Raw genomic sequence first — 15997 nt, 5'->3', positions numbered from 1 at the left:
GCCATCAGGACCATCAGTGAAAGTTTTTCTTTCCTTTCCTCAACAGGGAAACGTGTCCTAGATAAGCGTAATATATTGACACCCCAACGTGACCAGGTGGGAATTGGGACTCCTGCGAGAATGCGCAAAGCTTTATGGAGCGCCATCCGTCTGTTTTAGTAGCTCGCTTTTCTTCATTGATTTCTTTTTCAAACCCGAGGAAATGATTTGTTTGAACTCGGCGTCAGTCCCACTGTGTTTCCACTTTGTGATTTCAAATCAAATACGGGCTTTGTTCTTCTTATCGCAGTCTATTCCGGCTCTGGATGACATGGCTGTGATGATGACTGGCAGCTCCGAGTCAACAGCGAGTCAAAAAAAAAACGGATGAGCTTTCGGCTTGCGGGATGTCGGTCCTGGGAGGGAGGGAGGGAGGGAGGTAGGGAGGGGCGGATAATACTGCAGCAGTGAAATCAACTTTCCCATTCGAAATGAATGCAAATGCCTGAGACCGCCAAAAAGAGGTTTTGGAAAACAGAACATAATCCAGGACCACCTGTGACATGACATTGTGATCTCCGAGGGATCTTGCAGTCTTGATCATTAGCATTAGTAGGATTAATGAATATTATTAATATATATATATATATATATATATATATATATATATATATATATATATATATATATATTAAATATATATATATATATATATTAAATATATATATATTAAATATATTATATCAATATTAAATAAATAATAAATAAAAGTGTAAAAATAAAAGCAAAAATATAAAAACAGAAATAAAAATACATAATAGAAAATAAACATAGAAACAAAAATATAACATAATAATATTTCATATAGATTTAACATTTATTTTTGGTTCAGTTGAAAAACCTTTATTAATATTTATAATCATACAATAAATAGAAATATAAAAGTAAAAACTTAAAAATAAAAATATACAAATATGAAAACAGTTCATATCGATTTAACCTTTCTTTTTGGTTCGGTTGGAAAAACTCGTGTCCAGACACGAGTGTACTTGAGAGAACTGACGGGAAGTGGCGAAGGGCAAGTGGCGTGCGGTAGGAGTCCGTTTGAAACAGACAACAGGTGCTGCGGCTCGGCTGACGTCGAGCCCACGCCTCTTCCTGTCAAGTTCGCCATGCGTCTCGTTCACGGTCTGCCTTCAAGAGCAGGTGGGCCTCATCGCTCACAATGTGACCTTCTGAAAGCAATTGGCCGCGACGGGCCGCCGGCGACGCGCCGACGTCCTGCTGGGCCCGCTTGCCATCTTTCATTTGGCAGCCCCTCCCTTTCCCCTTTAAGTCTCGAATATCTGGCCAGAGCAAATGGCACCTCGCTTACGTTCTCAATTCTCCAGAGGCATTTAGTGTGATAAAAAGAAAAATGGCCAGAGACCTGCTGCTTTTTTTCCCCCCCTTTATTTATTTATTTTTATTTTTGAACCGATGACATCTTTAAGCTCTCAAAGTGTTTGTCTGGGAGCCTTTTTGTGTTTGTTGCCTTCCACTTGGCGAATACTCTGCATGCAAATATGCTCCACCGGCACAATAATGTGCCTTGAATTAACAATGATGAAATGATGCTACTCTTGAAGTCAAGAAAACATCTCAGGCGTGTTCTGAACACCTGACGACATGTCTGACATGTTTTTCTGGGGCCTTAGTCAAAGATTTTGAGGGAACAGGAAACAGGAGAAGCATACTAGAACAGTTGAAATTGAGGGTGTGCACACATATGCAACTACATTATCTCGCCTGTTTATTTTTAAGGTGTTTATTTTCAATTGAGTTGAGCAGGTTATACTTTATTCCTGTCATTTTATAGAGCACAAAAATCTGGCATTTGAACAGGGGTGTGTAGACTTTTTATAGCCACTGTATTTATAAAGAGATGAGACTGTTTAACAAACTATTTTTTCTCAGTATATCCCCCTTGAAAGGTCTAAACCCAATTTAAAAAAAATAAAAAATCGGTTAGCATCCCCAGCTGGGCCTGTCCAAGAGGGTTTTGTATTCCAATTTTACTCCAGAATAAAATTATGATAATTAACTAATAAAACAATGTGTAAAAAAAATAATAAAATCCCTTTTGGTCCTTTAATATTTGTATTGTGTTAGTAAAAAAACAACAAATTACCGTATTTTCCGCCCTAGTGGCGCACCGGGGTATAAGGCGCACCGGACTATAAGGCGCACTGTTGACTTCTGATAAAAAATTAGGTTTTTAGGTGCGCCTTTTAGGGCGGAAAATACGGTATCAAAAATCGGAGACAAACTGACAGTTATTTTTTTTTTTTTTTTAAATCTAATCCTTTATTTTTTTTCCCCTTCTTTCTTCTTTTTAACCAAAGGCCAGCCTGTGAGCTTTCTGGTGATGTTTTTTTTTTTTTTTTTTTAAAAAGAATAGCGGACGAAAAAAAAAAAAAAAACATGCAATCTTTGGCTCCACATTGAAATGCTGCAAGCTTTAATTGGGTCTCTTCACCCCGCTTTAATTAAAGCAGCAGTAGCTGCCGCGCCGTTTGTTGAACTCGAATGCACACAAGCCTTTGCTGGACGGACGGACGGACGGACGGACGGGCGGACTTTTATCCGTAGCGACAGCTGGCAAAGAAAGGCCGACTCGACTGCTAGCAAAGTGGCGCGACTTGCTATATTTAAGAATCGGCATGTGACGGGTCCGACACGACAGCGTGTTTGAGTCACAAACGTGTGACGCACACCTCGTGAACGCGGCCGCCGTTTTCACAAGGCGTCTTTATCTGCGTTGCCGCGGGAGACCGAGTCGGGCCTGAGCACTGAAAGTCGACCAATGTGTTGTTGTTTTCCTCTAGTGAGCTTTTGGGTCCAGATTTCAGCGAGACCTATTACACCGACGACGGGCAGCCGGTGACCGTGACCGGCGGGAATTTCACCGTAAGTAAATCCAATCCAAAGTGTGTCTTCAAGCCGCCATGACCGGGGCCCTCGTAACTTCTGTTTGATGGCCACTCCGCAAATTGACGACACGCTTATCCGTCCCGGTGGGCGGCATTTCTCAAATTTGGCCTGCGGCGGCGTGTTGCCGACTTTGCCGCCATGGCTTGACTTCGTTTTTATTGTTGATGTCATACTCGCATCATGCGTCGCAGCCATCTTGTGAGCTCACGTCAGTTGCTTTCAAGATTTGTTGTGAGACAGTGCTCAGGAGATAACCTCCTCTCTCTTGCTCTCTCGCTCCCTCTCTCTGGCTCGTGCTCTCTCTCTGGTGTTCTCTCTCTGGTCCTCTCTTTCTGTCTCACACGCACTCTCGCTCTCTCTCTCTCTCTCTCTCTCTCTCTCTCTCTCTCTCTCTCTCTCACACACGCACTCTCTCTCTTTCTCTCTCTCACACGCACTCTCGCTCTCTCTCTTTCTCTCCCTCACACTCTCTCTCTCTCTTTCTCTCACTTTCTCGCTCTCACACTCTCTCTCTGTCTCTTTCTCTGTCTCTCTCTCTCTGTCTCTCTGTCTCTCTCTCTCTCTCTTTCTTCCTCTTCCTCTGTCGCTCTCTGGCTCTCGCTCTCTCTGTCTCTCTCTCTCTCTCTGTCTCTCTCTCTCTCTCTCTCTCTCTCTCTCTCTCTCTCTCTCTCACTTTCTTGTTCTCACACTCTCTCTCTGTCTCTTTCTCTGTCTCTCTCAGTCTCTCTGTCTCTCTCTCTCTCTTTCTTTCTTCCTCTTCCTCTCTCTCTCTCTGTCTCTCTCTCTCTCTCTCTCTCTCTCTCTCTCTCACTTTCTCGTTCTCACACTCTCTCTCTGTCTCTTTCTCTGTCTCTCTCTCTCTCTCTCAGTCTCTCTGTCTCTCTCTCTCTCTCTTTCTTCCTCTTCCTCTGTCGCTATCTGTCTCTCTCTCTCTCTCTCTCTCTCTCTCTCTTCCTCTGTTGCTCTCTGGCTCTCTTTCTCTCTCTCTCTCTCCCCCCCCCCCCCCCTCTCAAAGGCAGCCTAAAAGATGAGGCTGCATTACTTCTTGGATCATCCAGTCCAAAAAGGACCAAATGATGTTCCGCTTACAAGGCAGAAGATTGAATATTCTCCACTTTCTTCTCCCTTCAGCACTAAACTGATTTGGCCCAGACGCAAATTCGATTAGGACTTCTGGGCTTTGTCATCCCAAAAGGAATGAAGTCATTTTCGACATGCGGCAGCGACTTTTTACATCCGTGGTCCTGAACAGGACTCAACAGTTTTGAATTATTATTATGATGTCATTTTGTTATCATTATTATGCAATTTGATTATTATTATTATAATGTCATTTTATTATTATTCTGTCTTTTTTTTTTTTTCTTCAAGATCCACGTATTGTTGTGACAAACACAGACAAAAATGAGTCCATTCCAATGAAGATGAATTTTTAGGTGATGCTATGGGCAAATTTCAAAAAGGAAGGATAATGGAGCCTTTTTTCGCCCCCTCTCCAAATTGCATGCGTTTGTGAATTGCAAATGACTTTCTACTCATCGCTCGGTCCCGGTCGGGTCCGGGAATCAACTCAAAACAGCCTGCGAGAATGCGTCTCCGTTCGGATGCCACATCTGCCCGTCTGCGTCGCACGCTGGCAGGAGTTCATTGCTAGATGTTGGCTGGGAGAGCCCCCCCCACCCCCACCCCTCCACCCACCCCTCCCTGGCTGACAATTAATTTGTATGTCCGCTATAACCGAGCTGGAATGAAAGAGCTCATTTCACGCTCTGATGAAGTGACAATTTAAAAAAAACGAAAAAAAAAAAACATCCAACCTGCTTGCATAATTTAAACCTGCCGGCGATCAAGTCTCCTTTTAACATTAGCAGCCGGTAATAAGGGCCAACGTTTTGATTCTTTTCCGCCCGGGCGAGCGTCGACATCGGCTTGTTGGCTTTGAACTGGATGTCGCGTCAAAAGCGGAAAATGTTAACACTCGATTACGGCCATTTGGAAGCAAACGAGCGTGGGCTCTTTGTTTTATGCTCAGTAAAGCAGCGAGCCGAGCCGAGCCGAGCCCGAGCGAGACCCGCAATCGCAAATTTGTGGCAGGAGTCCGTCCTTTGCCGGCGGCGCCTCAAATATTTCACATCAAGCGCTCCCTGCAAAATTGCTTAGGGGTGTTTGTCCCCCCAAAAATGAAGTAGTTGCTTCTCCCTCGGCGATTCCAGCAAGTACGAAACTACATTTTATTTCATTTTAATTTATTTGTTTGTTTGTATATTTATTGGTAATGACGTCTGCGGTTCCAGCAAATATGCATAAATAAATAATATTTATTTATTTATTTATTCCATCCATCTTCTATCCACAGGGGTTTATTTATATATTTGGGTGTTTGTTTCTTTCTTTTTCAGGATCATTGCTTCTATCACGGAAATGTCAGAGGTCATCCGGATTCCTGGGTGGCCCTCAGCGCGTGCTCAGGTGTCAGGTGTGGACAACAAGCCAACGCTATATATTTTTTTTCAAATTAACTGTCCAGCCACTGCTGGCTCTCAGGAGATATGAGACCTTTGTGAATATTTCAAGAAGGGAAGGAGACGTGCTTGGTATCCCGACTGATACGCATGCAAATTGGCGAGTGTTTCCCTGCTCAGGTGCCGTCTGCGGGATTATTCTTCACTTTTGAAGAAGAAGATCCTCATTAATCCTGACAGACTTTGCTCCTTGAAAATGACTCATCTGATACGCTCAAGCCAGGGCTGCTCAAACATTTGGATATTTGGAATTAAAAAAAAAAACTTTTTACGGAGGCCCGACCAATTCATCTCGGCAAAGACAGAAATTGGAATATTCTCCTGCTTTGGATGACTTTTGCCAATTTTCTTACCTGTTATGAAGTTAAACGAATACAATGTATTGAGAAATGAATGATTTAAAAAAAAAAAAAAAAAACATTTTAATTTGATTTTAAATGAATTTAAATTATTTAAATGAATCCGCTGATTAATCAGTTATTGACATTTTGGTCTTAAAAAATCTCCATGAGTCGGGCTTTCCTTTCTATCCCAACGACCGCCCAAACTCGGTTCTCAAAGTAGCGACATCATCGCTGACGTTCGCCAAAGTGTCGCTACAAACAAGACATTGGTTTTATTCCTCAAAAGTCGATCCTATTTTTCCATTTGACTTCGAATTGAAGCATTTCAAAGTTGCCCAAACAAAGTTGATGACCTTTTCCTCCCGTTACCGCAGGGGATTGATCTCGTTAAATGTGAACAACAGCTTCTACCTGGAGCCACAGGGGGGCGCCGATCCCCCCCTCCGCCATTCCTTGCTGCCCGCCCAACAACTGGAATTGGAAGGCGGCGATTGCGGTCACGGCCGTCACCACGCGGCGTTCGACCACGTGTCCGACTTCCTCCGACCGCATCGTTTAAGGGTGAGGGCTAATTAACTCCATCACTGTCAACCCGGTTCATATCTTTGACGTGTATAACCGTCAATGGAATTGAATGACTTAAGGAAAAAAAATGGATGCAGGCCAAGCCATCACATTATCACTCCAAGACGGCCGTTGATTTTTTTTTTTCTTCCTCCTGAAGAGCTCTCCGGGTGGTGCTTCAAGTATTTGATGTGTCTTCACAAAGGAAGATGAATTGAATACAGCTCGCTTAGCCTCGCATCTACTACCCCCCCCACCCCCTTCCCGCCATCATTTGTCTTGAATGCTTTGTGTATTTTGCTTCTAATTTATTCTCCCATATTTGGACCATCAATCACTTGATGGGTCCACATCATTAGCTGAAGCGCTCTTAGCGCTCCGCCGGTGCACCATCCATCCATTTCTTTCTCGTCCTTCCGGTCGCGACTCTCCATTTCCTACTAAGCAATCTGGTTCGGAGTGCTAAACTAATCCCGCTTTGGGTCCGGAGGCTTTTTCTTTGCTTCTTTCCCCAATAAAAGATTGCGATGCCCTGTTTGTCACGAGAGATACAGGCCAGATTCATTCTATGATATCCAAGAGACTGATTAATTGAGCTTTCGAGTTGCTTATAGCCACTGGCAGATAACGGCAAAGCACTTAAAACGGAGAGGATCATTAAAAAAAGGATTTGTTTATTGATTGATTTACTGCAGTGTGTAACAGCGCAGGAGCAGAAAAGCATCCAGCACGTCACACAATCGTAAATGACGCTATTCGTCGCTTCGGCTATTCAACCCGATCAAAACAACTTCACGCGAGACTCAGCGATTGTATTTTGAAAAATAATCTCGTTGAGTTCTTTGCGATAGCAAATGTCAAATAGTCGCGGTGTGTTGTCATAATCAGCCCGATGCGTTCAGCTAGCATACGAGCACAAGTCACCTAGCTTAAATAGCAATATCGTAACGTTAGCATTCCCGCGAACGATACGCCGCAATGTATTGCGAATCACCGAGCTTTAAACAATGTCTCGTCGCCACACCGATGCTATCAGCTAGCATACGAGCTTGAGTAAACTAGCTTAAAAAGCAATGGTGTAATGTTAGCATTACGCCGCAACGTATTGCGAATCACTGAATTTTAAACCCGGTGGCAAACTTGAAAAGGGCGACAAGCTAACCACCGGACGCCGCCGTGGCAACTGTGAGGCCACACTTGCAATTTTGAGAAAATGGCCACCCCACACACTGTCATCAAATGATGTACTTCAACCCTGATATTATATTTGATATTCTTCCAGGTGAAAAGAAACACGTGGGGCACCACCAAGTACATGGAGCTCTACATTGTGGCTGACAACACGCTGGTGAGAGCCCCTTCCGCTACTTTACACGACTCACAAAAACCTTTCGGATTTCCACGTCCTTTGATTAGGCCTGAATGACTTTAAAAAAATAATCTACCCTAACTCCGGTGCGATTTATAGTCCGAAAATTACGGTACTCGCGCCCCTGCCTTTAACATTTTGATTCATTACACGATTACTTTGTGAAGGTCTTTTTATGAATAGAACGACCAACTATTTTTTTTTTGCAGCCTTCTGGATTTAAAAATTGCTTTACGATGTCGATTTAAATACGATAATTGTTTAGCTTGCGCTATTTCCGAATGCACTTTCTTTCAGCACTTTTTCTCTAACAAGGAGCCGATCAACTGCGCGTGTGCTTTATTTTCATTTCCGGGGACATTCACTTGTGAAGATGTCGATCAATTGCGCCGTGTCACCTCGGCCTCGTGTCAAAAATCGATTGGGAAGAGGAGCGCCTCAATCGGCCTTCTAATCCAAGCATCAAACATCGGTTGTGAATTTTGCAAATATCGTCTTTGGCGCTAAGGGAATGGTCGTGAAGACGAGATGAGGTGTACTTCATGAAGCAAAGTGGAAATGGAACCACCAGGGCCTATAAAGTCCATCGACGAGCCACTTTGTCTTCATGAACGTCCTCGCTCGGTTCATTACGATTTTTCAATAAGTGCAATCGAGTGAGTTTGCGCTGTCTTTGCGTCTCTGCAGTTTAAACGACAGAATCGAGACTACGAGAAAATCAAGACGAGGATCATGGAAATCGCCAACTACGTGGACAAGGTGAGCGGCGCTTTTCCCCGGCGGACTTTGCCGCGCCATTGTCGGGAACGCTTCTCTTTCAGTTCTACAGGGCTCTGAACATCCGCGTGCCTCTTATCGGTCTGGAGGTGTGGACCGAGCGGGACCAGTGCATCGTCACCGAGGAGCCCAACGCTACCCTCTGGTCCTTCCTCCAGTGGCGACAGAAGCTCAAGTCCCGCAAGAAGCACGACAACGCACAACTGCTCACGTGAGTGCTCAATCGGAAAAGTTGAGCCCTCGCTTGAGAAGGTGGCTGGAGGTTGTCCGGGCGTCTTCTCGCTCCCGGCGATGGGAAGTCACTAAATCGCCGGCGGCGGTTTGGGGTGTTTACGTGGCCGCCTCGTTCTCTGGCAGCGGCGTGATCTTCAAGGGGACGACTATCGGGATGGCGCCGCTGGAGGGCATGTGCAGTCTGGAGAACTCCGGAGGGATCAATGTGGTAGGAGACGGCGACTTTATGCTCTGAACTCGCAAATTTGTTGCTGATCACTTTTGATCTATCGTTGGGTTGTTTTTGTGCAAAAGCAATCCAAATTTTGTTCAAGAATGTTGTTTTGTACAAAAGAACCCAATTTTGCGGGTTGTTTTACGGAGAAAAAAAATGTTAGGTTTAATTGACTAAACTTTTTTTTTTTAATCGACATTTTCTATGTAAAAGAATTTTTTTTTATAAATTTCGTGGAGAAGCAAATGTTAGGTTAAATTGAGTAGACTTTTTTTTATCAACAGTATTTATACAAAAGAGTATTTTTTTGTGTTTTTTTGGTGGTTGTTTTGTAATAAAAAGAATTTTTTCTTCATCAATAGTTTTGATATAAAAGAATCAATTGAGTGTTTTGTACAAAACAACAACATTTTGAGGGTTGTTTTGTAATTAAAAAAACAACTCGTAGTGGCTCCCTTTTTGATCCAATTTTTTTTCCGTGGACACGTTTTTGTGTTTTTAGTCTTTTTTTTTTTAATCGACATTTTTTATGTAAAATAATCTTTCTTTTTTTATAAATTTTGTGGTGAAACAAATATTAGGTTAAATTGACTAGACTTTTTTTTTTTATCAACAGTATTTATATAAAAGAGTTTTTTTTGTGTGTTTTTGTACAAAACAAAGTTTTGGTGGTTGTTTTGTAATAAAAATAATTTTTATTTATTTTTTTCATCAATAGTTTTGAGTGTTTTTGTACAAAACAACAACATTTTGAGGGTTGTTTTGTAATAAAAAAAAAAAACTGTTGGTTCAAATGGAACCAACTCGTGGCGGCCCCTTTTTGATTTAATTTTTTTCTGTGGACGCGTTTTTGCGACTGTCCAGGACCACTCGGAGCTGTCCATCGGCGCGGCGGCCACCATGGCCCACGAGATCGGCCACAACTTTGGGATGAGTCACGACCACGACGGCTGCTGCGTGGAGGCCACGGCCGAGCAGGGGGGTTGCGTCATGGCGGCCGCCACCGGGTGGGTGAGGCCCGCCGCCCCGAGTCGCCACCTGGCTGGCCACTGAGCGTCGGCAACTTTCCCCTTCAGGCATCCCTTTCCCAAAGTGTTCAGCCAGTGCAGCAAGCGCGACCTGGACAGCTACTTCCAGAAGGGCGGCGGCATGTGTCTCTTCGACATGCCCAACATGAAGGACCTGGTGGGCGGGAAAAGGTGCGGCAACGGCTTCGTGGAGGACGGCGAGGAATGCGACTGCGGCCAAGCCGACGTGAGCATGTCGCCTCTTCTTCGAGATTTTTCAAATGGAACAAAAATCTGCATATAGAATTTTTCTTTTTTTTTTTTGTTCCCCCTCTCATTGTTAAAGATGATCCGTTTTGATGACTTGGCACGTTGCTTTGTGCCATGAGAATTCAGTCGTGGCTTCTTTGTGGAGCGACCGTCAGAGCGCACAAGCGCGGCCAAGCGCGTGCTGTTGTTGTTGTCGGCGCTCATAATCCCTTCTCCCTTCCGTCACGCCGGGGTAATTTAACGCCCCTGCTCCTAGACCCCTCCCCCCCCCCCTCGACTCGCAAAGCGCCGGCTCGACAGAGGACGCCATGGCAACAGGAGATGCTGCGGCGTGTGTGTGTGTGTCGAGTGCGCAGCGTGACACAACGGCAGCGCGCCGCACCTCTGCGTTTTTATTTTTATACTCGGCGCCCGCACCCCCCTCGCCAATATTTTATCTAGTTAAGCCTCGTTCGCCGTCTTCTTTAATTTTCTTGCCACTGAAAAGTGTCTCCAGTTTATCGAAGGGATCGGTTGTTGCCGCCACGTTTCTTTTAGGTGGATTTATTTATTTATTTTTTTAAGCAAGTGATAGCAGCTAACGTGTTCCTTCAGGTCAATGAAACTACAGCCGATAAAGTACAATAGACATCGGAGAATCTATGAATCCCTAACCAGTTGTGAATTCATCGGTTTATCGGCTGTCGAATGAATAAAAAAAGGCCGATGCCGATAATCGGCACGATGCCAAATAAGTATAGACGTGCCTAAAGTATGTCAAATGCATTTGTTGTTGCATGTGCTTTCTGACAGTAAAAAAAAAAAAAAAAAAGTACCGTAAATTCCGGACTATAAGCCGCGACTTTTTTCCAAAATTTTGAACCCTGCGGCTTATAGTCAGGTGCGGCTTATATACGGATTTATTTCATGATTTTTGTGATGACTTGATCACTTTTATACACTGCGGTATCTTGAAGAAAAAAACAACAACAAAAGCACTATTTTGAAACACTACTATGGCTGCTGCTTATTCTGGCTGTGTTGCTTGTGACTATGATGAGCTTTAGTAGGAATGCACGCTAGGTGACCTGCGTCAAAGGGCTCTAAAGCCTTCGTCACAGGCAGTGTTTAGAAAGACATGTTAAAGTATGTTATTAAAACTTTTAAAAGGCTTTCTGTGAACGGTCTTTCCTTGTAAAAAGACGCGTGTGCACGTGCGGCTTATAGTCCGGTGCGGCTTATATAAGAAAAAAACTAAAATATCTCCCAATTTTAGCTGGTGCTGCTTATAGTCCGGTGCGGCTTATAGTCCGGAATTTACGGTACATATATATTTTAATATTTTGGGGAAAAAATAATTCGGGGGGAAATCCTTTTTTTTTATTTTTTTATTTATTTATTTATTTATTTATTTATTTATTTATTTATTTATTTATTTATTTATTTATTTATTTATTTATTTATTTATTTATTTATTTATTTATTTATTTATTTATTTATTTATTTGCCGGCGGGGATGGGCTGCCATACCTGCGTGTCCTCAAATCCAATTCATTTGTAGTAAGCCATGAAAATGCCTCTTTCAGAAGCAGAAAATAGAGGAGATGATTCAGAAAAGAGGAATCAGACCAAAAAAAAAAAAAAAAAATCTCAGGTTTCATGACTTTTGCAAGAAATACAGACAAAATCCTTGGGGACGAAAAAAAAAAAGAACCGCGGGTTGAGGAATAATCAGGGCCGACCTCTGTTTACTTGCAGGAATGCACCAATGACTGTTGCAATGCCAATAATTGCACGCTGAAAGAAGGGGCTCAGTGTGCCCATGGAGTGTGTTGCCAAGCTTGTAAGGTAGGGAACACACACACACACACACACACACGCAGTCAGACATCTTCAAACGCTTCGCCGTCTCTGCTCTCGTCGCTTCCGTCAAAACTATTGCAAAGACGAGCTCAGTCAACTTTTCACTTGACAGAAATGACAAAACGAGCGACTTTTATTTTTCCGTCTCTCCACGACAAGAACTTGAAATGCCTCTTTCCGATGTTGATTTTATGCAACGAACTCAGCTGAAGCAAGCGGGCACCATGTGCCGGGGCCCGGCTGGGGCCTGCGATCTGCCCGAGTACTGCACGGGCGCGGCGCCCTACTGCCCCACCAACGTCTACCTACTGGACGGATCCTCGTGCCAGGCGGGACGGGCCTACTGCTACAACGGCATGTGTCTGACCCATCAGCAGCAGTGCTTGCAGTTGTGGGGCGCCGGTAAGTACGTCGTACGTTGGGTTTTAGTCAATAGGTAGTGCTTTGGCGCCTCGTTTTGGTCTCTTGGTGACAAGGGACTGTGTTGAAGTCAGGTCAGTAGCACAGATTTTTTTTTGGATTTTTTTTTTCCCATGAGAAGGCGTTAGGCTGTCTAAAAGCAAAGTAGTGCTTTGACGCCACCGACAGGCAACGAGGGAGCTTTTTTATCGGAAGATTTATGGAGTCTCTCTGCATTGTCGCTCCCAGTGTCTAGTTAGCTAGTTTCTCCAGTTTGGGTTACTTTGGGCCCAGCAATAGTTGTTGAATTGGAATTGGTGTCAAGGAAGTGCACGTCTCCATTCATTTGAGACTGTTTGGCCACATCGTTTGAAGTACCGTATTTTCCGGACTATAAGGCGCACCGGACTATAAGGCGCACCATTAATGCATCATGTCAGATTTTTAATCCAAATCAGATCATTCTCCATTTTATCTTTTTTATTTCAACTTCAGATGCAACAAATGACTTTATAATCACAAAATAATGATCCATAGTCTTTTTGATTCACGATTCATAGTCTTCAGCAGGCCACTTGTGCTTGATTTCATGACACAATGCTTCGGGCCAGTTTGAATTTAAGGAATTTGGTCCATATATAAGGCGCACTGGACTATAAGGCGCACTGTCGGCTTTTGAGAAGATTTTAGGTTTTTAGGTGCGCCTTATAGTCCGGAAAATACGGTATATTTACAAATTGAACTATAAACTACAAAAAACACGCCTCCCTCTCGCTTTGTTTCCCAGGTGCCCGTCCGGCGCACGACGCCTGTTTCGAAGACGTCAACGCCGCGGGGAACGCTTTCGGGAACTGCGGGAAAGACGAGCGCGGCAACTACGTCAAGTGCGCAAAAAGGTGACGACGATGGCATCCGGTCTGATTCTTTCGTTTTGTGTCGTGTTCTCCCCTTCCAAAATTTGCTCTTTTTTTTGGGGGGGGGGGGGGTGCGGTTTTCACAGCGTGCCGCTCCTGCGAATTAATGGATCCAAATGAGCAATTTAGTTATGTTAATGAACGAGCGGATTAAGGAAGTTGATTGCCGCGCTGCCCACAACGATTATGCGGCCCCGCAGGAATCATTAAGACGGCGTTGCGGTGGCGCCGGCTGGGCTGATTATGGAAATGCGAGCTCCGTCCTGTTACAATCTGACTAATCTTTGCATTAGTCACCGCAACAACTCAGCTTCATCGTCCGGTAATTGTCATGGACCCCCGCCCCCTCCCCCCTCAAATGACGGATGGGAGTTTGCGGACTTGCCTGTTTTCATTTGCATATCAATGAGGAAGAAGTTACAAAGAATTTAGACAGCATGGAAACAGGCCCCAGTTGATTGTTTTTTAATTTGGTTGATCCCTACAAGGTGGGAATAGTTTGGCAATGGTTATTTTTTTATCTTATTTTAATTCAATTATTTTTTAGAGCTGGGTTGTCTTTTTTTTATTTGTTTCTGTTTTAAATTTCAGGATGGTTAGTTGTGATTTATTTAAATTGTTTTGACTTCACTTACTTTTTTTTAGAGCGGGTTTGTTAGTTTTTATTTGTTTCTGTTTTTTTTTAATATATGGAGCATTCTTTGAGCGGAACATACAAAAGAAAAGTCGCTAAATGTGTAGTAAGGAAGCCTATTATTCTCAAACTACTATTGATCCTTTTTTGGTACGAAAATAAAAGGTATCAGCAATTCCAAAATAAATACATAAGTTAAAAAAAATGAACTACCGTAATTTTCGGACTATAAGTTGCGTTCTTTTCATAGTTTGGGTGGGGGGGGCGACTTATACTCAGGAGCGACTTATATACATATATATGGGGTTTTTTTCCACTTTTTTGGGCATTTTATGGCTGGTGCGACTTATACTCCGGTGCGTCTTATAGTCCGAAAATTACGGTACAAAATTGACAAATATGTAAAGGATGGATATTATCTTATTGACAAGCATAGTTTCAGTCAATTTTCATTTCATTTGTGTTTATTTTGTGAGCCGAAAATCGTCTTTCCAACTTGTTTTTCGTGATTTTGCGTGACCCACTTTGCGCCCAGTGACGCCAAATGCGGCAAGATCCAGTGCCACAGCGCCGCCAAGAAGCCCAAAGGCACCAACGCCGTGTCCATCGACACCACCATCAAAACGGGCGGCATCGAGGTCAAGTGCCGCGGCACCTACGTCTACAGCACCCAGGACGGCCAGGGCGACCTTCCCGACCCCGGCTTGGTCGCGACGGGCACAAAATGCGGCGAGGGGAAGGTCAGCTCCAGCTCACATGTTTTGTGTGTATTGTTGTCGTAAACATTCCCAAGCAAACCTCGCACAATAACTGTTTTCTTGGAGCGGTTTAAAAATAATACTTAGGAATAATAAAAGGACTCAACACACACACACACACACCCCCCCTTGTAGTGCACTCGTATTAACGTTAGCCCAGGGCCCTTTTTTTAACATCTCCAAAACTGTAAAATTCCAAATAGAAGCAGCAAGTATTCATCCGCCCGTTTATTGAGTCATCCTTTTTATTTGCTTGGACTGTCTTGCCAATTTCTTTTCATGCCTCTGACTCGCTCGTGTTGTGTCCGCAGGTGTGCCGGGAGCGCCGGTGTCAAAACGCATCCTTTAGCGAGTTGGAGACGTGCATCTCTCGCTGCCATGGCAACGGGGTGAGGACGCAATAGGACAAACACAAACAAAACAAATAAAAAAAAGAAGGATTTATTGGCCTGAGCCAGATAAGGAAAGGAACGCCATGCAAGATTCATTCGGCGATAAAGCTCCGGGCGGGTCAGCTGGCCTTTTGCGACGGGAAATTTTCACAAATAGTACCATGTCCTCCTATATTGGATTTGGCCGAGGCCGCATGAGTGTGTTTTGACGTTGTAAAATTCATGAGGGGTGGGTGGGGGCCGGGTTGTGTTTATGCGCCGGCGAGCGGCGTCTTTTTCCCGCTTTGATTTGGATCGACCTTCTCTGCGCTAGGTGTGCAACAGCAACGGCAACTGCCACTGCCATCGAGGTTGGGCGCCCCCATTCTGCGACAAGCCGGGCCTTGGAGGCAGCGTGGACAGCGGGCCCGTGCAGTACGACAGTCAGTACACACACGTTAATGATGACAGTTTATGGAAAATGGATTTGAAAGAAAACAGACGAACAAAAAATAATCCTGAAAAAAAAACATTTTCTCTAACACAACGTGAGAAAAACACATTTTAAACAAAAATAAAGGGAAAAAAATGATACTCAAACCATAAATACTCAAATTAAAACAAAGCAAAAAATAAAATAAAAACAAACAAACTGGATGTTAAAATGAACAGAATTTCCTAAAAAAAATTTTTTTAACTAAATCCAAACTCACTCGTGAAAAATCTCATTTTCTCCAACACAAAGAAAGTGAGAAAACCATATTTTAAACCAAAATAAAGGGAAAAAACTAACACTAAAATCCATGAATACTCAAATTAAAACAAA

The 15997-nt window shown here is 43.6% G+C and overlaps 1 protein-coding gene across 2 annotated transcripts in view; it reads left to right on the top strand.

Annotated features, from left to right (window-relative positions):
- The window catches only part of adam19a (ADAM metallopeptidase domain 19a), a 36466-nt gene that overhangs the window by 17886 nt on the left and 2583 nt on the right, over positions 1-15997 (top strand). For both annotated transcript variants that reach the window (XM_061282058.1, XM_061282059.1), the window contains exons 4-18: positions 2847-2928; positions 5352-5428; positions 6193-6379; positions 7665-7730; positions 8439-8510; positions 8573-8739; positions 8886-8970; positions 9841-9983; positions 10053-10230; positions 11991-12080; positions 12302-12497; positions 13282-13390; positions 14578-14782; positions 15112-15189; positions 15506-15614. In XM_061282058.1, the coding sequence (XP_061138042.1) occupies positions 2847-2928; positions 5352-5428; positions 6193-6379; positions 7665-7730; positions 8439-8510; positions 8573-8739; positions 8886-8970; positions 9841-9983; positions 10053-10230; positions 11991-12080; positions 12302-12497; positions 13282-13390; positions 14578-14782; positions 15112-15189; positions 15506-15614 (1844 nt within the window). The remainder of the gene's footprint in view (positions 1-2846; positions 2929-5351; positions 5429-6192; positions 6380-7664; positions 7731-8438; positions 8511-8572; positions 8740-8885; positions 8971-9840; positions 9984-10052; positions 10231-11990; positions 12081-12301; positions 12498-13281; positions 13391-14577; positions 14783-15111; positions 15190-15505; positions 15615-15997) is intronic.

Source organism: Syngnathus typhle, linkage group LG1 (genome assembly GCF_033458585.1).
Source record: "Syngnathus typhle isolate RoL2023-S1 ecotype Sweden linkage group LG1, RoL_Styp_1.0, whole genome shotgun sequence".
NCBI classification, from domain to species: Eukaryota; Metazoa; Chordata; class Actinopteri; order Syngnathiformes; family Syngnathidae; genus Syngnathus; species Syngnathus typhle.
Note: the sequence above shows the minus strand (reverse complement) of the source record. Positions and strands in the feature narration are given on the sequence as shown.